The sequence below is a fragment of the Elgaria multicarinata genome, chromosome 12, assembly GCF_023053635.1.
Source record: "Elgaria multicarinata webbii isolate HBS135686 ecotype San Diego chromosome 12, rElgMul1.1.pri, whole genome shotgun sequence".
NCBI classification, from domain to species: domain Eukaryota; kingdom Metazoa; phylum Chordata; class Lepidosauria; order Squamata; family Anguidae; genus Elgaria; species Elgaria multicarinata.
The window spans coordinates 32,879,882-32,903,580 of NC_086182.1; the positions used below are offsets into that span (position 1 = coordinate 32,879,882).

General features: G+C 48.0%; 1 protein-coding gene across 1 annotated transcript; it reads right to left on the bottom strand.

Moving 5' to 3' along the window:
• Positions 1-22,548, bottom strand: MFRP (membrane frizzled-related protein). The gene is made up of 13 exons (XM_063138988.1): positions 22,480-22,548; positions 17,373-17,526; positions 16,646-16,777; positions 13,875-14,036; positions 13,520-13,748; positions 10,854-10,984; positions 9,190-9,315; positions 7,885-7,961; positions 6,321-6,469; positions 5,566-5,696; positions 2,574-2,708; positions 1,355-1,482; positions 1-225 (listed from the first exon to the last, which is right to left on the bottom strand). Exons 1-13 carry the CDS (start codon positions 22,531-22,533, stop codon positions 1-3), a joined length of 1,833 nt encoding a protein of 610 aa, XP_062995058.1. The 5' UTR covers positions 22,534-22,548.
• Between the last annotated feature and the right edge of the window lie 1,151 nt (positions 22,549-23,699).

The window sequence follows — 23,699 nt, forward strand, 5'->3', positions numbered from 1 at the left end:
TCAGGGCATGAAGCACTCCAAAGGGTTGCTGGAATCGGGCAGGACGTTGCAGTTCAGAGGCCACGGGACACCCTGGAGGGCGAGGGACTGCTGGCAACGTTGTTCGGCCCCCAGGCAGACGGAACGGCATGGCTGCAGGACGCCCCCGTCCGGCGTGCATTTCGGGACAAAGAGGCTGCACATCAGCAAGCGCAGAGACGGGTAGCAAGAGAGCTCCTTCAGCATCTGAAAAGCGAGCGAGGGGAAGGAACCGGTCAGGTGGTGGTGGCACACGCCGAACCAGAGAACCGAGCCTCCAGCAATGGGGTGGGAAGTGCCTCTCCTTGGCTTCTTCCCACTCCACTATGGAAAGGGTGGCCATATGGCCTTGTTTACAGAGGACAGACGTCCCTTCGAAGAACTGCCCAATCCAAATCCAATAGAAGGAGCCACCAGAACTGTTGGCCGTGGTCAATCCAAGCCTGAATAGCTGGCTGAATGGGCAGGCGGGCAAGCCACGTGGTCCCACGCTTCCACAGTATGGTGACATGATGTGGAGGCTGGCGGCTCGATCTCAGTGGGGCAGGAAATCCGCTCCGGGTTTCAGTCGGAGCCAGCCAGAACTTTAAAGGAAGCACCAGAGTCCTGACTGGTTCATAGCGAAAGCTAGAGCGGATTCAGCACCTTGGATAGCTTTTTTAGAGTTCTGACTGCCTCCAAGATGGCACGGAGATGTGGTAGTAACAGATTAATCAGCTGTGGGGCTGCTCAGAACACAATTTTGCTGGCATCCTTTTCCAAGGACAATGCAAGCTCTCTCTCTCTCTCTCTCTCTCTCTCTCTCTCTCTCTCTCTGTGTCTGTCTTTTTGTGGGGGGAGCCAAAGAAACATCATAGGATGCTGTGAAGATAATGCTTCCTCCTCCTCCTCCTCCTCCTCCTCCTCCTCCTCCTCCTCCTCCTCCTCCTCCCATTACTAGCAAATAGCATGAAAACCCCACAGTGTAGAAGAACCCGAAGGAACAATGGGCCAGGAGGAAGCAAAACGTTAAGGATCAAAACAGCAAAGCCCTTCTTGGCCTTTTGCACTCCCCTCCTCCCGACAAGGAAGCATAGCAACATAGGCAGCTGCTTTATATGGAGTCACACCTCTGGCCCAGTATTGTCAACACTGACTGGCAGCAACTGCTCTCCAGGGTTTCAGGCAGGTTTTCCCCCCCCTGCCCCACCTGCAGATGCCAGGGATCGAACCCGAGTCCTTCTGCATGCCAAGCAGGTGCTCTACCACTGAGCCAGGGCTCCTCCCGTAAATAGAGGGCATCCGTCCCTCTCCCTCCTCCACCCACCCTCTTTCTCTCGCCTTCTGCCAAGCTCACCAGATAGTCCTGGAGCAGCTCTTCAGCCCCCTGCTGATCTGGAATAGTCAGCCAGATGTTGGGGAAGGAGGTGGTGTTGTAGCTGAGGCCCAGACACATCTCCACCGTGACCGGCTCACAGGACAGCTCTGTCAGGGGAAGGAAAGGAGAGGGACCCTGTCTTTTGAGGAGCACAAGAGCACATGAACCCCCTTGGCCAATCAGATGAAGGTTCCAGCCTGCTCAAGCTGGGGCTCAGCAATAGGCTCATGACACCCAACTCTATGAAATCTTTTTTTTTTTTTCAGTTCATGCCAAGGAAGCTGTGAAAGGCCTTCACTGGCGTGGCAGGGATGAATTGGACCTGAGTTGACAAGCTGAGCCCCAATCCAGACAAGACATGGATTGGAGAATCCTGAAGCACGTCTGGCTGGCACCCTCATTCCTGTGAGATGTGGATACATTTGGAGTGATAAACAATAATAAAGACGATAGGGGATCAGTTACCTAGGGAGGTTGTGGCCTCTCCCACACTAGAGGCCTTCAGGGATGCTTTAGGGTGGATTCCTGCATTGAGCAGGGGGTTGGACTCAATGGCCTTGTAGGCCCCTTCCAACTCTGCTATTCTATGATTCTATGATTCTATATTGTGCTTTGGAGCACTGGGCTTCCATTGGTGGGTCGGGCGGGACCCACAATCGGGTTGCAGCTTGACCCCAAATGGGTTGGAACCCTGGTTAAAAATTAAGAAGTAGGGCCCCGTGTTTCATGATTGGGCAAACGTTGGGCCCCAGTTCTGAAACGCTTGAAGACGACTGCTTGAGGGTGTTCAAACCAAAGCCCGTTAGTGCATGATCTTGTTGCTGTGATGATGCTTTAAGGTAGGCCAGTACTGTTGCTCACCGCTAAGGGATGGAAAAGTCGAGACTGAGAAATGGTGTTTTCCCTAAGACCACCTAGTGAGATCACGTCACAGGTGAGGTTTGAAAGGCAGCTGTTTCGATTTGTGGCTTAGTTTCTGAGATGTGGCGCCATGGCCGGTGGTCAGGGGTAGGCATTGTTGGGCCACTGACCATAGGCCCCTGCAGCGTCCCCTCCTCTTCACCGCTGCAGCCTGCTTGTTCACCTGCCTCTCGCTCTGGCTCCAGCGGTGGTGAGAAGCAGGAGCAGGGGATGTGTGGCGTTGCCATCACCTGGCTAAGGCAAGAATCCCATTCCCGGAGGGAGGATTGCCACTCACCCAAAGTCAGGTAGGAGACGCTGGTGCAGTTGAATTCATCGCTTCCATCTGGGCAGTCACGCCAGCCGTCGCACACCAGCTCCTGAGCCTGGCACTCGCCATTTCTGCAGGCAAACTCTAAGGAGCTGCAGGTTTCTGGTGACGGGGGTGAAAGAGAGGACAGCAGGACTTACGGCTGGCTAGCTTCACACTAGAACTCTGAACATGCTAAACGGCAGCATCAGCATTCGAGTTTCACGCAGGTGGCCATTTTCAGAAGAAGGATGAGGGCCTAGTTGTTATGATTCTCAGATCATTTGGAGATGGCCTCTATTCCAACCTCTGCCACCGAACTCTCCGTGGGCGCCTCACGTAACCCTTTCATTTTTTTAAAAAAGCTAACAGCTTCAGTTCCTTATCTGAAAAACTGGAAAACTCTGCAGAGATGACCTAGGGGGAATTAAAAGCTAAACATTTTGCAATTCCATCTCAGTGGAAAGAAAGGCTGAGAATCTAGTCGGACTCCCTGTGCCAGTTTGCACAATACAACAACCCACCATGGGTTATTTAACCTACAGTGAGGCTGTGGTGCATGCAGGGTGGATAGGTTGGTGGGTGGTGGCCACCATTTTGCATATCCAACCCCTACTTGGGGGTTGTTGTGTTGTGCAATCCCAGCGAGGGAAGATTAAACCACCCTCCCATAACCCTAGAAGAGACCATGACACCACAACCCTAGAGCGAGAGTTAGATATGCAAAGTGGTGCCCGTGGCAGCTTGTTGTGGGTTAAATAACCCATGACAAGCTGTGCTGTGTTGTGTGAACCAGGGCTGTGTGTGTGACAGACAGTGTTTGGCTTAAATACTTTTGAACATACTTTGTTTCAATTCCCTGTCAAATTGCTGCATTGCTCCAGCAGGCATCCATATTCCCAGAATTCCATTTTCATGCTTTGATTGCAAGCCTTGAACCCCCCAAATACCTTGACCCCCACATCACTGGGACTACAACTGTTGACATTTACTTAACCTCCACAATGCTCTCTCTCTCTCTCTCTTTCTGCCTTAATCTGCATGGGAGCAGAGGTCATGCAAGGCATCCTTTCCTGCATGTTCCCAATCTGGATGAGTGACTCATGTACTGTTTAGATTGTAATTTTCAATGTTAAGATGCCCTTGGGGAAAAAAAAATAAAGCTTCAACTTTGGAAATCTGTTTCTTAGGCAACAATTTACATTTTGTCCAAATTGGTAATCTGAGTGTGTGAATCCCAGCCACACCTGGGAATGTTCAAACTCCGGAAAGGAGTATTAGGGCTTCTGGTCAACTGTTATTTTGTTAAGTTAATAGTCCATATAGGATGGCCACTTCTGCATGGGACTTTTCAGCTGGGAAGAGACAAAGCAGTAATTATAGAAACCAAAAGACAAAAAACCCCTAACTACCAAAGTGTATGTAATCCCAGAAGGCCTTGAAGCTGTGAATAAACAAATGCCGTTCTTCTCCGGGGATGTGACCCTATCTTCCTCCACCCATGTGCCACCTCAAGACTTTAATTTCTGTAGCTGAGGATTCTCTTCCATCGCTGAGAGAAGTGGAAAACTGACGTGGCAGGATGGAAGGCAGAAGCTTCCTGCTTTTGGAGTTGTAGTTTCTGGGAACAGAGATGCTCAGGACTATCGCTCGGAATGTTCAGCTCCCATTTAAAGAAAAGAAAAATCAAGTTTCTAGTCCTTTTCATTAACCAGATGTGCTGACAATTGTATCCAATTTTCTCAGAAAGCAGCAAACCTATTCTCACCTCTCAGGTGACCTCTAGCCAATGAATGCAAAGGCACTGGGGGATGGGTGTTGATAGACAGTTGGCACTTTTAAAATGTCTTCATTGCATTGCATTAAAATTACTTCATGCATTAAAATTATTTGATTTTAAATACCCCCCACCCACAGCCCTGCTTTAAATGCACAAGACAACTTGCTGGTTTTATTTATTTATTGCTAATAATAATAATAATAATAATAATAATAATAATAAACTGCCCAATAGCCGAAGCTCTCTGGATGGTTCACAAAAATAGTTGGGGGGCTTGGCTCTTTTGCATTGACTTATGACGTCCCCGCCCCTCTTCACAGTGTGTCCTCAGCTCGGCTTCCCCAATAAATTTTCTGGCAGCAGAACTGCAATTGTCCCAAAGCTCTGGAATGACCCCCCTTCTACCTGGAAGAATGGGAAGTAATCTATTATAGTACAAGAGGATGTCTGTCTGTCCGTCAATCTATTGGTCAGCACCATCGTGCCAAGACTGTAAAACCTAGACACCTGAAGCATGGCATGCATTCTAAAGGGACCCTATAATTATGCATCTCTGGGTTATTGTGTTCTTAAAACCCATTAATTATTGGAAATTCATTTAAATGTGTCCATGTAGTTAAATAGGTCCCAGTGACATCTTTAGCCACTAGGTGGAAGACTTCCCAAACCAGCACATAGCTTTGCAGTCCATACAGTTTGAAGTCAGGGATGATTAGGAGCCTGAGTTATAGGCTTGCCCCCTCCCCGCTGTTGTGGGGCAGCTTCGCCCCTCAGGAACGGAATGGACAGACCCCTCTCTCAGGGGTGCACCATGGCAGGAGCTGTGCCTAGAGGTGCCAGCAAGCAAACATGGCTTCACTCAAACAGGGCGGGCGCAATGTGTACAACTCTTGACAGCTGTGTAAGTTTGCTTGAAGGTTTCGCTGTATCAAACTAAGGGCTGTTCTCCTTTTTGGAATTCACTAGTAATTTTTAAAAAGGAGGGGGTACCTCTCAGTTGCCCCCCTCCCCCAGTGCGCATTCACAGCTGTCAGCCCACAGGCATCAAGGCCTACCTGGGGAAGGAAAGTCTCTTTTGATGCAGCCAACTCTCCTCTGAAGAAAGGGTATTCATGGCAAAAGTGGAGAAGAGAGCTGGCCAGCCCCCCATTCTACCTCAGCTGGTGGCAGACCAAAGCACCAGGAGTCCTCATCACCTACTTTCTGTGGCACTGTGGGCACGGTAGGTGGCAAAGAATCCATCGTCCGCGATTCCCTCATCTGCCACAAACAGGACCGTCATGACGTGTTGCGATGAGGTTAGAACAGGCGGCACGTTGGAGCTGCAGAATCTGCGACGACAAGAAGGCAGCTGGATTTGTAGACAGGTACCCACATTGAGATGCAGGGGGAGGGGAGAATATTCTCTGGAGGCAAAGTAAGCACTGAGCAGACAAACGCTGCACAGCCTGAGAGATGTTTCATCTTGCCTCCAGTGATTAATTCCCTGACCAGGGGTGTTGCTAGACACAGAAAAGATTTGGGGCCCAGGTCTGTAGGACACAAATCTGCATAATATTTGCTTATGCTGATTTATATCTAGATATGCAAATGCAGAAGTAATTACTAGGTTTGCTTTAAATTTCACAGGAGGCAAAGACAACCAATTAATTTCTCATCCATATAATCTAAAATAAAATGCATTCTTCAATAAATTTGACGAACATCCTCGAGAATAAAAGCTCATAAAATTGGACCCTAGTAGAGGGATAGAACCAAAACTGGGAAAGGAAAATAAAAACCTGGGAAGGGGAACATGGGAAAGGGTGCAGGATTGATCTCATTTGCTGTGGGCGTTCATTCCAAATTCGTGCAACCTGTCTGAAGTCCTCCCTGGAAACGTCTGGAGCAACGGCTGGAAAATGGTAACCGTTGGAATTCCTCAATGCATTATGGGAGACAAGAAGACGCCGTACCTGCCCAGGATGCTGGTCGTCCCCATTCCCACACTGTCGTATACCTCCACGAAGTCGTAGTTGCAGTCTTCCTGCGACTCCAGGCTGAAGTTGAGGAAACGCAAGTCGATCACGTGGCCCAGGGGCACTGAGATATGCCAGAGGCACAGCTGGAAGGGAAAGACACATTCAGGAGCTGGTTTGCTCCCCCCACCCTCCGCTCCTGTGTTTCAGTGGGGCAGTGACAGCCATTTCGCCCCCACCCACTCCCTAGAACAACCTTGCTCAACTGGGCGCCATGTCATAGGCCGTGCTGACTGGGAATTACTGGGCTCCCACAAATCTGGAGCAATCCAGGTTGGGGAAGGCTTCCCTAGAAGTAACATCAGCAGGGTGCTGGTGAAATGGCCCCATTTTTCTGCCTCTTCACACTAAGGGGGGTTCTGGGGAAGGTGACAGTGATCCCCCTAGAGATATGGGGTGGGGAACAGGGGGAAATGGGGGGGGGGAACTGGAAAAAATGTAACCAATATTTTTCCTGCCCACAGAAGGATTTGTAGAAAATTTGGAAGAAAAATACCCCCCCACACACACACTGAATTCCCTTTTCCCTGCATTTTCCCGTCCCCCCACTCCAAGGCCTTCACATCTCTGGAAGCTCTCCCCCACCCCTCCCCAAATCTCTGGAGGCACATTTTTAATTGATCCAAATTGAGCCACCTTTTTAATTTATCCTCTCTCTTTTCAATTTGTGAAAATGGATATAAACAATTATTATTATTATTATTATTATTATTATTATTATTATTATTAGCCTTTATATACCGCCCCATAGCCAAAGCTCTCTGGGCAGTTTACAAAGATTAAAACGCAGAAGATTAAAAACAAATATGCAAAAATTAAAACCATGAAAAGCACGAAAATAGAGCACAATACATGTAAATAATTATATGGTCTATTACAAAAACTGTATAAAATAAAAAGTGCTCAATGCTACTCATGAAAAACGTTTCAGAATAGTTGTAGATTGATCAACTATAAATATCACAGCTGTCGTGGTTCCAGTGAGTATAGAAACAACTGGATTTGGGTCTTTTTGTTTCATTTTCATTTTAAAAAAGATATTATATTATAGCTTAAGATTATTACTTTGAATATTTAAGTTTTTTTAAAAAAGTCTATCTAAAATCTGAATTTCAAAAGTGAAATTTGATCACATTTGAAATTCAAGTCAATTCTGGAATATTGCGACATTTTGAATTTCTGTGCACATTTGATTTCAGCTCAAAGGCCAGGCAGCGAAACTTATGCTGTTCTGCTCTTGATAAAGCGGTTGCTAATAGAGGGAAGGGTCTGTACCACTGGGCCTGCTGACTATTTGTCAAAGGCCCTCGATTGCAATAACTTTTGCAGGAACTGAGGCAGGGCTGGGTCACATCCTGCCTGTTATTAGAGTCTTGCATTGCTGAGAGGCAAAAGCATCCCTGCTCAGTGGCGTGGAGCACCCACAGTCCAGTGGGGCATGGAGACAGTAGAGAGGGCTCTCTATCTTCTGGCCCATGAGCTGATTCTAGCCCACACTTACCTGCAGATGTGGGTATGGCTGGGGGTAATTTGGGGAGAAGAATTGTCCCTCCAAGCTGGTCAGAGTCCCCCCACAACCTGGAAGGAGAAAAACAACATTATCATGATAGATGGGCTTTCATCACAGGCACTAGTCTGCATGTGCTAAGATGTATGCAAATTTAAGAATAAGTTGTATAATTTAAATAAAAATACAATAGATACCATAGCCATGCCTTCAGTCTCCAGGGTCATCTCCTCTGCTCTAAAGGGAACTTTGTGCCAAGGTTTAAATGAAAAGGCGACTGAGGAAGACATTGCTAGAGGCTTCTCAGAACATGCAATGGCATGGAGAAGGTTGGCAGAGAGAAACTGGGCTTCCTCTCGAGTACAACCCAGGGTCACGCAATGACACTGATTGGTATCAGAAGAATGGATGGACTGTGCAGAATGAATGGGTGGAACTCAGAAGATGAGGCCATAGCTACTGACCTAGATGGCGTTAAGTAGGAGAAGACAAATACAGAGAGGAGGAGGAGGAGAAGAAGGAGGCAGCGAGGTCCTCTGAATAGCCATGACGGCTCTATAGAACCTCTATGCGCAAAAGCGGTCTGTCACTTAATCCCAATTGCTGACCAGAAAGGGAGGCCTGTGGCCTTCATGCTCAGCTTGTGGGTGTCCCAGATTTATCTGCTTGGCTGCTGTAGAAAACACCTGTCCTGACAAAGCACTAGACCTAGGGGACGGGGATTTCAACATTGTACTGTCTATGCAGGGCAGGCCAAGGCTCACATCAGGACCTTGGAGAGCGCACTGGAGGAAGTTGCTGGCAGGAGCATTCTCCAGTAAAGAGCTGTTGTCTCAGCAAAGAGCTGTAGTCAACTGAGGCCATAAGAAGGGTGGTAGGACCTGGTCCTCCAGTTGCTCACCCACTACCGACTGCACCTCTTAAAGGGCCAGTGTCTGCTTCTGAAGTCTCATGCTCCAATCTGGCTGAGGGATAGGAGAAGCTACTATCGCTTTCAGGCTGTGAGGATATAAAAGCGGGTGCCAAGGGCTCTGAATTTGAGTCCTCCTTGGGATAATGGGTAGCCTCAGAATGAGGAGACATGACAATATTGAACTAGATAGACTTCAGTTCTCATCCAGCAGAGCACCCCATGATGTTCTTAACTACTTCATCATTAGAAAAGGCAAATCACAATTTCATTTTTGAAGTTGTTCCCCCAATATTTGTATTTCCCACCTCTTTGTGCCATTTCTCCCCCTGCAACCATTTTTTGAGCATTGCTTCACTGCATTATCGGGTTCCACCCTGCAGCCGTACCTTTGTGCTTCGTGCTACAATTGGCTTCGTCTCTCTTGTCTTGACAATCATGGTAACCATCGCACACTTCAGTTGGGAGGAGGCACCGTCCGTGGTCACAGAGAAATTCATCCCAGGAACAGTTCTCTAGAAAAGACAAATGCCCCCAGAGGGCAAGAGGATAAGAATACAAACCAGCTTGTTCTGGAACTGGTTTTAACTCTCTTGGGTTCTCCCTCCTCTCTAAGGGACCTTGAGAATTGTAGTTTTGTGAGGGGTATGTGTCACTGGGCCTGTTTAGCCTGGAGAAGAGAAGATGGAGGGGAGACATGATAGCACTCTTCAAATACTTGAAAGGTTGTCACACATGGGAGGGCCAGGATCTCTTCTCGATCCTCCCAGAGTGCAGGACACGGAATAACGGGCTGAAGTTACAGGAAGCCGGATTCCGGCTGGACATCAGGAAAAACTACCTGACTGTTAGAGCAGTACGACAATGGAACCAGTGACCTAGGGAGGTTGTGGGCTCTCCCACACTAGAGGCCTTCAAGAGGCAGCTGGACAGCCATCTGTCAGGGATGCTTCAAGGTGGATTCCTGCATTGAACAGGGGGTTGGACTGGATGGCCTTATAGGCCCCTTCCAACTCTACAATTCTAGATTCTATGAGAACTCTTAAAAAAGAAGTGCAATCCTATAGTTTCTAGGGTGGTGTTGGTAGAGGTAGTGGAGAAACTATGACGGTTTCAAAACTGCTTCAAATGGGTTTGGGATTTTAGAACAGGGTTGTCTTTCAGTTTGTTTCCTGAACTTGAATTTTCCTATACTCGAGAACAAAATTAGCCAAAGTACACACACGGCCAGAGTTTATAACTCAATGCTTGGATAACTCTTTGCCCCAATTCTCATCTTGCCCCCTCTCTGGTGATGTTTTGGCTACGGTATTTCACTGTGCTTATGGATTTGAATAACAACTTCCTCCTCTGTTGCTAATTTCTCTGGCTGTTTATGTTTTATTTAAGTCATTGGCGGTTGCATGCTTTTTGTTTTATTGTTTATATTATTGATTAGTTTTAATTACTGTTAGTCAACCCAGGGATCCCTTATGGGACTAAACGTCAGAATATTTAATAATAAATGAAGAAATAGACACTTTCTTCCCACCATTACTAGGAATAGCCAGGGTTTGGATAGAACGCTTTGATGGCTCTCTCCTTACCCCCAAAGAGAATTCCTCATGCTCCTCCTTAGGCATGTACATTATTGCATAAAATCCATTTCTGTTTTGCAGTTTGCCAGCTGCCTTTTGTGCCATCAGAGGAGTCAGATACTTTTTTCTGTTTCCAAATTTGCACAAATTGGCTCATGTGAAAATGCACAATTTCCCCCAATTTGCACATCTTCACACTTTAGCCTATGGGGGAAATGTGCATTTTTGGCCAGGCTTTTAAAAAAAACTTCTGGGCATATTTTTCTACAGTGAAATTTGTGCAAAATTCCCAAAGGCTAGAGAAATGGCCTGCAAGTCCACGAAATCCACCGGACGGGGAAAAAGCTGGTCCGCTGTGGAATCCATGAGTTGGAGTCATAAAATTCCGAATTCACTTGGTTCTGTTTCAGATTTCACTGACATCCTACTCCCCCCCCCACACCCTTTGACCATCCCCCTAAGTTGAGGGCACTCACTTTCGCTGGGTGGAATGGCTCGATACGTGGCCCTGAAGCCGGTGGCAGCAGTGTTATCATCCGACACAAAGATGACTTGCAGCCGGCTGGAGTTGCTGTTGATTGTCGCAGGCGTCACAGAGCCGCAGAACCTGCAAAAGCCACCTGGTAAACAAGGGAGCCAAAAGCAACAGCTAGCATCTTCCCACAGCCCCCTGGAAGAGGGAACAGGTAGGCGTACAGCGGGTGTGTTGAACTCTAGGCCAGTAGGCCAAATTCCACAGATGACCACTGTCATGTTCCTCAGAACACTCCTGCTTTCGATGTGAGGCAAATGGCGAGGCTTGCTAAGTAATCCACAAAGCTTTTATTAAGCAACAAACGTCTCTTCTACCTGAAGAGAGTCTAACCGCTTGGAAACGTCCCCCTAGGCAAAACTGTGCAAACTAAGCAAGACAATTGTCCATTCAAGAAGAATAGGAAGCCACTTCCCAAACGGCCCATAACTTCAGAGAGCCTGGTGCGGAGGCAGGTTCTGGCGTAATCAAACTGACTTTCTCACACCTTCCTTCCGCCCTGTGTGTTTGAGCTTCTGGCGGACCCTAGCATCAGCTAGCTTGTTGGGACGCTCACCTCCGGAAGAAAGCTCACTTCCCACTGAGTGTGTAAGATTTGGCCTTGAGGAGATAAGCTCTGGAGAGGGCTGACTCCCAGCTGGGGAATCCCCCGTGAGAGCTTCCTCCCCCACTGGTACGTGCTGGCTGGTGTCTGGCGCTGCATCTTCTAGTTCTGAATCTGATTCTGATTGATTACCTGAAACATCTTCTCCCAAGGCAGGGGCAGTAGGGTAAGACATGACAGCCACATTCCCTTCTCCAGGGCCCCCACCCCTAATTCTCTCAACTGCTGGTGGTTTGTGGGTTTCCTAGCTTTTGCACAGTTTTCTCCCCTCCATTCTAAAAAGTTAAAATGCCTCTCTTAAGATTTAGTTACTAGCAAGTAAGAGCTTTAAGCCAAAGAACACTGGCATTCTGGGTAGTGGAGGCTGGTGGCTTCGATGTCAGTGGTACAATGAATCCACTCCGGGTTTCAGTCGGAACCAGTCAGGGCTCTAAAGGAGCTTGATTTGCAAGGTGCTGTGTGCTTCTGGGCAATATTTATTTATTTATTACATTTATATACCGCCCCATAGCTGAAGCTCTCTGGGCGGTTTACAAAAGTTAAAAACAGTAAACATTAGAAGTATACAAAATTTAAAACCATCAAAAACAACAGTATAAAAACAACAGTATCCATTTAAAAACAACTTTTCTGGGGTCCATTAAAAACAAACTTAGCGTTGTTAAATGCTGTTAAATGCCTGGGAGAAGAGAAAAGCCTTGACCTGGCGCCTGAAAGGTAACAGTGCTGGCGCCAGGTGAGCCTCATCGGGGAGACCATTGCACAGTCGGGGGGCCACCACCGAAAAGGGTTGTCTCAGCAAAGTCCATTGGGCAAAGTCCCTTTCAGTCCAAGGACAAAATTTAGTTCTGGAGATGCTCCTGGGAGTTGCACTCCAGTGATGAGTGGATCCAAAGGCAAAATGGACACTTACTGGACTAGATGGACCTTGGTCTGATCCAGCAAGAATGCAAGAACATCAGAAGAGCCCTGATGCTGGATCAAACCAAGGGTCCATCTCGCCCAGCATTCTGTTCACACAGTGGCCAGGCAGCTGTAGACCAGGGACCAACAAAGCAGGACATGAATTTAACAGCACCTTCCCGCCCATCTTCCTTAACCACTAGTTTGGGCTCTCAGTTATGGATCTCGTTGGGATTTTAAGAGTGGGGAGGCAATACCAAGATGTAAAAGCATTGCAGTTGACAAGACGCCATTTCACAAGATTGAAATAGTACGTTTTTGACTTTGAACTACATGCAAAACTACCCTCTTGTTTCTCAGTGTTCCCCACTTGTGGTACGTTCCAGCTGCCACCACTCAGTGGGTGGGGGAGACACAGCCGTAGGAACTAGCAGCCTTGTGAAATTCAAATGCACAAGACAGAAGCCATGAATTGGACTAGAAATCCAACCCTCCTCCCTCTCAGACGTGTACGGCTTATGACAACTGGATAAAATGGAGAGGAGAAAGCTCAGGTACACTGCCTTGAGAATTCTTTGGAGGGAAGGCAGGATATAAATGTAACAAACAAACAAATCAATCAATCAATGAAACAAACATTTCTCTGCCTCTCTCAGATCTCATGGTCACCAGATTAAATTGGTTTTGTTGTTAGATTCATGGAAGACAAAAGAAACAATCTCCTAGCTACTATCACCTCCTCTCCTCTGTTCTTCTGTTGTTTCACTTTCTTCCCCTCAATTTCTCCAGCACGGATGACAATTTCCTCCAAGGAACCCAAGGTGGCATACATACTCCCCCCCCCAATTTTATCCTCACAACAACAATAACAATCCTGTGAGGTAGGTTGGGCTGATAGTCTGCTACTGGCTCAAAATCACCCAGTGAGCTTCCATGGACGAGTGGAGACTAGAACCCAGAGCTCCCAACAATCAGGCCAACACGCTAGCCACTACACCGCACTCACTCTCATTCCTTTGCCTGAGGGAGCAAAATATCTTTGCATACACACCCACCCACCCCGGGCCTACCCTGCTGCACTGAATGCCATTGTCCCTCCTTACTTGATGCTCCCGTCCCACAGTGAGTCTGCATTCTGCTCATTGTATATCTCTAGCCGGTCGTAGAGGCACGAGGCCGAATTCTCCACATCCAGCACCTCCACCTTCAGTTGGATGGCCATCCCAGCCATCACCTGGATGTGCCATTTGCACAGGACGTTAGGAGGGTAGTCGGCAGGGTAGCTGGGGGAACTGAAGGATCCCTCAGGGCCATGTAGGGTCCCCCCACACACTGTAAGAGGAGATAAAGAAAGGAGCCGATTTGAGTCCCACAAAGAATCCGGAAGCAGAAGACTCGGTGAGGGTTAAAGACCTCATGGAGAAAAGCCCACAGCTTCAGCTCCATGGGGCTACTCACGAGGTGCTGGCGTCGTGGTTGCACGTGGTTCTCCCTGGGATGGTGCGGCTGTGGATTTAGGGCTTGGCCTGGTCCTGGTGATGGGTGTTGAAGTAGCGTTGGTTAGGATGTGGGCATAAGAAGCCCCAGGTGAGGGTTTGATTGGGTGAGCGGATTTCAGCTCTGTGGCCATGAAAGAGAATGCAGAGACAAGGGGACAAGAAGGCCGAAGTTAGGAAAGAGTGACTTGCTGGCGTTTGGCTCCCAGCAGCCCCTGCCCCAATCAGAGTTCCATGTGCCCCAACCTCCTTCCCATCCCACTGATTTATCCCTTGTAAATGTGCACATTTTAAAATTAACCTAAGCACACAACAATAATGCATGAGGTTTAGTCACCATCTTTGCTAGAGGTGGCCCTAAGAGTGCCCTGTTATTTATTTATTTGAAGTCTTTTTATGCCATGCCATAGCCAAACAGGCTTCCAGAGTGGTTTACATAAAATCAATTAGACAAGAGGGAATCTACACCTCGTTGTGAGGGCGCTTACATGCGCCCCCAGTGCGCCCCCACAATGACTGTGTAGACCGAGAAAGAAGAGACGGAGGAAGAGGCGGAGGAGGCGGCGGCGGCTGGGGAACCGGCCGCGTCCTTGCCGCCTCCTCCTCCCCGCCGGCCTCCTGCTGCCGGGGTAAGAGCCACCCGGGTTGGAGAGCTCGGCTTCCGCTTCCGCTGAGCTCTCCGACCTGGGTGGCTCTTAGCCTCCTCCTCCGCCTCTTCCTCCGTCTCTTCTTTCTCGGTCTACACAGTCATTGTGGGGGCGCACTGGGGGCGCATGTAAGCGCCCTCACAACGATGTGTAGATTCCCTCCAAGACAGTCCCTGCCTGCAGGCCTAGAATTTAAAAAGACACGACATACAATGAAAAAGGGATGAGGAGGGAAAAGGGGAAAAAAAGTCGGTGGGGTTGGTGGAATAGTTCTGCTTCTCTCTCTCTCCTTCTCTCTCAGCTCAGCCTGCTAGAATGGCAGCTGGTGGTAATATTTGAGGCAACGGAGCCTTCATGGGTGAATACATAACAACAACTGCAAGGGGTAACTGTTTACAGAGTTACACGGGCACAGCACACCCACGGACCCTAGCCAACCCCCACTAGTCAGGGCTAACCACCCTGTTAGTGTGAAACAGTGGTTACGAAAACTAGAAGAAAAGCCTCGAATGGGCAGCGTCAAGGCCGAGAACTCTGCACGAATCTAACAGTCGGCCAACATGAAAACGAACAGGAAATGAATAAGGAGAAGAATAACCACCTAAATACCCCCAGACGTGGTTTGCCTGTTCCACAGGCAACCACCACCCAAGGCAACGCTTAGCTTGGTCAGATGAAATGGATCATAACATTATGCGTGGTTACTACAAAAGCACACAACTTGCAACAATGGCGTCAGGAGACATGTTCCATCATCAGGAAATTCCTTTAATCAGTAAAAGACAGCTTGACTTGGCAAAGCCTGTCATGTCCGTCTGGAAAAACTGCCGTGAGCGAGAAAAGAGAGATAATCATAATAATGAACTTACCCAGTGATCACTTACCTGCTGAATTAATCGTGGTCCCGCCCCCACAATCATGATTAACCCCAGGATTCTCAAGCCCAGGGCCCAGAGATCTTGAAGACTGGACTCTGAAATCTGGGGCAAATGAGCCCTGTTCAGACAACAATCAAGCCTTCATTGACATCAGGGAGGGACAGAACAGGGATCACATCCTGCCCCAGTCTCTGTGGGTTCAGCCAAAGGTCCAAAGTAGTCTTGTTCAACCACTATGGGAATTGTAGGCCAATGTGCTTGGATGTGAAAGGCTATTTCAGAGCCTATGCACACATACCCAGGCTCCATTCAGACCTTTGGATCAATGCCTGGAGATCTAGAGTGAGAACAGATCCCCACAATATGTTAAGTGGCTGAGTGTGGGTTGTTTTGAACAGAGGGTTGTTTGTTGAACTGTGGGTTAGTGCGTTGTCTGAACACAGCACGTTTTCTGCCGGGTGGGTTATTGCGTTGTCTGAACACAACCAGGGTGGCTTGTTAACCATGCAGCATGGCACCCTGAATAACTCAACAACAAGGCGGCTTGTTTGAGAAAATAATCCACAGCAATGGTTAACAAGCCACTCTGGCTGCATTCAGACAACACGCTAACCCCTGGTTCAACAAACAACCTACGGTTCAAAACAAGCCACATTCGACTACTGAGTATGGGATAGTGTGTTGTGTGAACAAGCCCATTCAGTGTGCATATGAAAACAACAACAACCCTACACTGTCCACAGGGGACTCCTCCCACCACCACCACCTTCCTTTTTCCTTGGGCCATTTTAGATTGTAAATTTGCAGTCAGGGATTGTCTTATTTTACTGATTAAATGTAAGCTACTCCAGGATACTTTATGACTGAGAAGTGGGATAAAAATACTTTAAAACTATAAATAAATGGTTGTTAATGGACTTTGAGGGAGTGGTAGGGAGTCCCTTGATAGCCTTCAAAGGTTTTCTCAAGAGGAATCACTGATTGCCCTGGACAGTATGGAGAAGTTAGGCCTGAATTAAGGAAGGAAAGGAAAGGAACCTTCTCGTGCATGCACTTGAGTCCTAGTCCTAGAGGGACGCCCTGCTTTCGTGGACGTTTTCTTGGCCAACTTTGTAGCAGGGTGGTTCGCCATTGCCTTCCCCAGAATTAAGGAAACATCCCTGTAAATGGGGCATCCCAGAGATGTTGTTGTCTTGCATGGAACTTACGAGAGATTATGATGATGCCCACCAATAAAGCCAGCAGCAGGAAGAGCACGGTGCTGAGAATGGCCACGCAGAGCCAGGAGAACTTGCAGTCCGGCTTGAACTTCCTGCTTGCCACGTCCCGGACTTGTTGGGCTGCCGGTAGAGAAGAGGGGTGCAGCGTCACAATGCAGCCATCACACAGAACTAGGGTGGCCACTTGTAAATCACCACAAAAGAGGACAGGTACCGTGCCCTTCCCTCCCCCCCCCCCCCCGGAAAATGAAGATACCAGTCTACATAAAATGTGCATAGAGTCAAATTTAGAAATAATAATTATAATTTAAATAGAAATTCAGTACATCACACCATAGTGGGGGAGATTTTGACCAAGGGGCCTGTGTGCCCAGCTCAGCCTGCTGTGCAGGTGCTGTTGACGGGCGACTCCAAAGCCCTTTGGTTCTTTCTTCTGCTGGATCTTTATCTTTAAACTGGTTTTATTAAAGTGGTTCAAATTCAGCATTAATTTATTAATACATTTGTATTGGGTTTTATTGAGATTGATTTTGTTGTGCAGACTGAATATGATTTGAACCACTCCCCAATCGCCTTTGCACTCAGGGGGGAGGGTGGCTGAAGGGATTCCCCCCACCCCAGATCATTTCCTCAGCCCCCCCATGTTAACTCCTTAGATCTCTCTATCCATCTCTCAAACACACACACACACAGACCGCCCCTCGCCCGGCAATACCAAAACCATTGGCAGTGAGTTTCACGCTGCTTCTGTTCTCGCCATCGGGTTGACTCTGGGCTGCTCCCTCGCTATCCTCCTCGAATACGGGGTTGGAGAATTCCGTCAGCAAGAACCGTGGCAAAGGAGGTGGACCCGGGGAGCTGGCATTTTCCTGGGGGAAACCAGGCAGCAGTGAGACATACATGGATCTCTCTATCTTTTCCCCACCCTCCCAACTGCGGAAGAAAGCAGCACTGATTAAATTAAATTTTTACCTGCCCTTTCTCCAAGAACCTCAGGGTGGAACACAAAGTTCTTTTCTTGAGAGATAGTAGCTGGGTTTGCAGATAACTCTAACCCATGGTTTGGGTTGTTGAATTCTGCATTGTTGTGATGAGTGAACATGGTTGCACTAACAAACCATGGTTTGTTATCCGCGAATAAACCAGAAAGAGAAGCCATGGTTTGTTGTTGGGTTGAGCACTCCGTGACGTTTAATCCAAGGGTTGTTGTTAAATGTGAATCCAGAACCATGGATTGTTTGTGGGCTATACAGTGAGAAAAATTGGGAAAACCACCACCAACAATCCAGTTGTTCCACATGCTAGGAGTACAGTGCCACAAAGGCATTTGGGATAGAGGGAGGGATCAGGCAAAGGAGGAGGAAAACAAACAAACCAGGGATTGAGAAAACAAGCCATGGTTTGTTTGATTGTCTGCCTGACAATCCCTGGATAGGCCAACAAACCATTGGGTAACCATGGGTTAAATCATGGTTTACCATTATGTGTGAACCAAGCCATTGTGTGACAGAACAGGTGACTGATGAGTATTTGGGCTGCAAAGCCAGAGTGGAATTGAAGCTAGTGAAATCCTTGCACCAAAGGACTTTGGGGCAGGAGGGGAATCTCTCACTGGCTCAGGGACAAATTACGCATGAGCTTAATGTACTTAGGGTGAATCCTATGCATGTTTCAAGAGGAAAAAAAGTCCTACAACTCTTAGCGTTCCCCAGCCAGCATAGGATCGTGTTATTATTTGTTCATTTCAAATATTTCTATAACACCCTTCATTAACCAATTCCAGGGTGGTGTAAACATTTGTTAGAACTGCGGTTAAAACTGAAATCGGAAACCACACCAGAAACATAAGCTGGGTCGTAAAATCAGCAAAGAAATGGCTAAAGAAATACGTTTTTAAAAATCTTTTAGTGTGTAGGTGGGCCCAGCTGAGATGGGATGGACGGACGGCTGATAAATAATTATCAGTATTCCGGTAGAGGGAGAATATATAATCCTTTCATCCCCTGCTCTGTTCCTGAGGAACAATCCCTCCTCTGAATATGTTTTTGCTGTTTTGTGTGTGTGTGGTGATTGGTCATGAAATCCGCCATCTGTGCCAAAGGAGGTTTTCTTCTGATGTAAATATCCCCATCTGAGGAGGAATCTTCTTCAGGACTGCAAGCAGGGAGGAGAGGGTTAAACTTCCCCTCCACAGAGGGAGTCAAAGGTCACATTTCCTCTCCATGTCTTTGGGGGATCTTGATCATTATTACACACGCCCCCCCCCCCCAACACCCTAGCCAGTGCTATATGCATTAAAATAAACAAACACGCTTGCATGTTAAATGTCAAGTCACATTTGACATTGCTTAAGAGAGAATCTCCTGGGAGGAAGGACAGAACCGCCACCTCCACCACCATCACCAAGAACAACCATAAAAGAATAAAACAGCAAAGCAACTGAAAATACATCAACAAAGAAATCTGGCCCTGAGCATTTGTCGGTATTCGATGCAAGCATACATTTGTGAGATGCTGCTCAGAATTTTGGAAAAAGCTTGGTATCTTTGGCTGCAAAGCAAGGAAGTCTGGCCATGTAAAGAGACTGCAGTGGGAGCGGGTAGGCTGAACCTCCACACCCCTTTCCCTGCTGGGTCGATGTTCTTCTTCAAACCAAGGCAGCCGCGGCTTCCGACAAGGGAAGTACAGGCTGGATCCACTCCGGCATTCTTTCGCAATTCAATGATTGGGTTTATTATTTTAGGAGCGCACGCAAGCAGGCCCTTTTACATTAACCCAGCCCATAAGGAATAAATAACATGTTACTATCAGCGATATCCGTGGAAAAAGCCACGCTGCTAATTCCATTCATATGGGAGAATTCCGGATTGTTTTACGCACTCTGCTTCCCTGGCCTCGGTCAACCTTAAGAACTTAAGAACATCAGAAGAGCCTTGATGCTGGATCAGACCAAGGGTCCATCTAGACCAGCACTTGGTTCACACAGTGGCCAACACCACCCTCCCACCCATGTTCCCCAGCAGCTGGTGCACACAGGTTTATTGTCTTGGATACTGGAGGCAGCACATAACCATCAGGGCTAGTAGCCATTGATAGCCATTGATAGCCGCCGCCGCCTCCTCCTCCTCCTCCTCCTCCTCCTCCTCCTCCTCCTCCTCCTCCAGGAATTTATCCAACCTCCTTTCAAAGCCACTCAAATAGTTTGCCTTCCTCTATCTTGCTCGGCGGAAGAAGGCAGGGTGGAGAGCGAAAGAAGCTCCCCGACCCGGCAGCTCTTTCGCCGGCAGCAGAAGGCCAGCGGGGAGGTGGGCAGCGGCGGCGGCAGCAAGGACGCCTCTTCCTCGTCTCTTTTCCAGGCAAGCTACACGATCGTTTTCGGGGTGCACTGGGGGTGGATGGAAGCGCCCTGAGTACGACGTGTGGAATCCCCCCACTACTTATTTGTTTTATTACACACCTTTCTACCTCCCACCACCCCCTGGCCCAATGGTACTCAAGGTTGCTTGCGTTGACACTGGAGACAACCCTTCTACTGAGATCAAACTTTTAGAGATTCCAGGGAGGGAGGTGAACCCTGAAGTATGACAAAGCTAGGAACTCTCACAAAACGTTGGGGGCGGGGGGGGAGAGTTACACTTTTGAAAAACAAAAAACCACAGATAAATGGAAACAAAACTGGAAGAGCAGGGATTTTACGAAGGAGAGGTACAAGAAAAACAGGACATACGTTAACCCTGACTCAACAGTGAGCCAAACAAGGTGAAGTGTAATTTTTTGGGGGGTGGGTGGGTCTTTTTGTTAATATAATAGCAGGTGCTCTGTGTGTGGTTGTGGTGTAAGAATGTTACATATAGCTGGGATTACAGGGTGAGTTACAAGCTGAGACAGCACCATGTACATTGATGGTGCTATATAAATAAATTAATAATAATAATAATAATAATAATAATAATAATAATAATAATAATAACTCCAAATCAAAATGCAATTCTAAAACACCCTTATTTACATTGAATTGAACTGTATTCTCCCTATTCACACTTTCTACTTTTGCTTAGATAGTTACCCATGTTGGAGCAACGGAGCCCGGTGGCCCGAAAGGTGGTTTCCTACTCAAACGCACGAGGTGTGGTGTGCACGGATGTTTCTTTGGGGTTCCAGTCTTCATCAGAGTTCTGCTGATTGGTGTGTGTGTGGGGAATCCTAAATTCTCTTTCCCTCTAGACTTTGCGCGAAGTGGAAAAACACACCTGTTGACTACGTGCCCTGGTTGTACATTAATTGGGCTTTTTCAAAATTATGCTGTTAGGTGCTAACGGTCATCACCTTTTCTTTAAAAGCCTTGACCACCTCTTCACTTGCTGGCAACATCCCTAAGTTATACGCTCTTTGCCTCAGGTTTTGGACTTATCTTGGAAGTCTCTTTGTTCAGCATTTCCCCCTGAACTCAGCTAATGACATCCCATTATGTTGTTCATGTTCCCCGGTCAGCTTTGCACATGCACACACCTGTTTTTCCCAATTCTTTGCTCTTCTGTTAACTCTGCACATTACTTTTTTTATTCAACCCTCAGCAACCTTTTTACTTAAAAGGGGGGGCATTATAGGACTTTTCACAACAGGGAGGGGGCGTCAGGATTGAGATCAGGATGTGTGAGTGTGGGTTCAACCCTTTCTCCTTATGCAAAGGGTCTGAAAACACAACAACAACCCCACCCCACATCCAAACCTGTGATTCCCTCTAGGAGGAAAGTTGCCTTTTGGTCCTAATGACAGTTTCCCTCACAGGGGAAGTGGGGATTTTGGGAGGAAAAGAGTTAACCCACCCTGTTCACCTGAGCAATCTTGCCGGGTCCAAGTTCACCCAGTAAGATCCACAGGTGAGCTAAGATTTGAACACAGTCCAAATCCCAAACTCTAACCACGATGCTACGTTGGTTTTGGGACAGCAAACCCCACTACATGAGAGCGTTGGAGCATTGATGCTCAGGCTCAAGGCCCTGTTAGCTTATAACTGTTAATTTCATGCCCTCCAGACTTTCACAGACTGAAACACGAGATCATATGTGTAACTCTCTGTTCTCGTCAGCCAGGGATCCCCTCCCAACTTTTACAGCCGACGGCAGGTTCTTCTCTATCTACTGTGTTCTGGATTCCATTTCCTTTGCTATATCCTGTCCTGCACAAATTCAAACGCAAAGAGGGTATTTGCTCTCTGGGTGAAAGATTTGCCCGGAAAACAACAACACATTTAAAGAATGTTCCTTGGATTGTTGGGGTGCAAGATAAACCTTGCTAATCCCAGTGTGCAACAACATTGCACCTCATGCCCTAAACAATGCCTTTTGTGTTCATGCATGTGAACCTAAGAAGAGCCCTGCTAGATCAGACCAAGATTCCATCATGTCCAGTGCTCTGTTCACAAGGTAGCCAACTAGCTGTCAACCAAGAACCCACAAGCAGGACACAGGTGCAACAACAACCTCCCACCCATGCTCCCAAGCAACTGGTGCATATAGGCTTACTGCCTCTGATACTGAACGTAGCACATAGCCATCAGGACTAGGAGCCATGCGCTACCTCCAGTATCAGAGGCAGAAACCCTATATGTGCACCTGCTCCAAGATTTAACTTCTAGAGACCCAGGCAGTGGGGAGGAGAGACTGAAACGGAGGGGAGAAAGGCAACTTTAACTTGGCCCATAACCAGGTTTTCTTCAGGCGCCCTAAAAAGACAACCATAAAGACAGGGACAGTGCTCAGGGACTATGGGCGCATACGCAGCTCGCCCGACATGGATGCTCCCCTTTCTTTTGCACATACCTTGCTCTGATCCTGCGCCTCAGGGTAGAGGATGATCTCGGTGTAGTCCTTCATGGCAGTGGGCGAGGGGCTGTGGTGCGTGGGCAGGACACCCGCCCTTCCTAGGCTGTTGCATCCCCCCACGTCTTGTGGCATCGGTCTCCCTGCTGTGGGGGCAACTCTTCCTTTGGACGTCCGCTTTTCACCGCATCGACAAGGGAAGGGCAGCAGTGGGGTGTGTGTGTGTTTCTCCTCCTTCCCCACGGAGGATCAAGGCAAGGGTGGGGACCGTGTGGCCGAGGTTTGCTTTTCCGGACAAGCCGAAAGCCTGATGGGGGAGCTGAACCAACAGTGCCTGCTCTTGCCTGCTTCCAGCCCCAAAGACCATCCCCTGGGAGGCAGGCTCACGGGGAAACGAAAGAATTTGCTAGCATTAAAGTCACCAACCTTCCCCCTCGCGCCTTAATCCAACTCAGCTGAGGACGACGAGGTCAGGGACCCTGGCATGGACACCTGCCTCCTTAAAGGCGCCACTCGCCCCGTAGATTCCTCTTGTCCAGCGGGCCCAGGGAGCAGGCAACTGGACACTGAGAGTCTGAAAGGGTCACTGTGGCAGAATACTATAAGTGGTGGCTCTGCCCCATTCCAGAAGTAGATGCATTTCCCTGCCCCCTACATTCAGGGCACTCAGAGGAGGGGAGCGACAGGAGCCTGCTGAGTGCTGATGCAAAAAGGACTCAGGGCTGGCCTTAACCTGTTTTGACGCTCTGGGGAGGCCCCCACTCCCAATGTATCTGGATTTCGCACCCTCGTCTTACATGTTGGTATCCTTGCCTTACCCCGGAATAACAGGAGTTTCCCCAAAACGGCATGGCCCAAAGCAGTCACTCTGTTACATGCAGTGTGCATGGCTTTGCACTTTCCTCCACTACCGCCACCACTGGCTGCAGCTGGACCCTGGGGCTGCATGAGAAATGCATTGAGGATTTGTGTCTCTAAATAGAACAAATCAAGCCAGCCTTGAAGATGCCTCCCTGAACGATCAAGAAACTGGGCCGTGTGCCTCACTTCTCTTTCCTTGCAAAAACATTCCAAATACTGAAGATCAAGCCACAAATCAATCAGATTGGAGATAATGTATCAGGGCTGTCAACCCATTATTAAATAGTTTATCATTGATTCATCGCTTGCCTAATTATTAACAGATATCAACTCATGGAATTCAAAACAATTCTGCATTA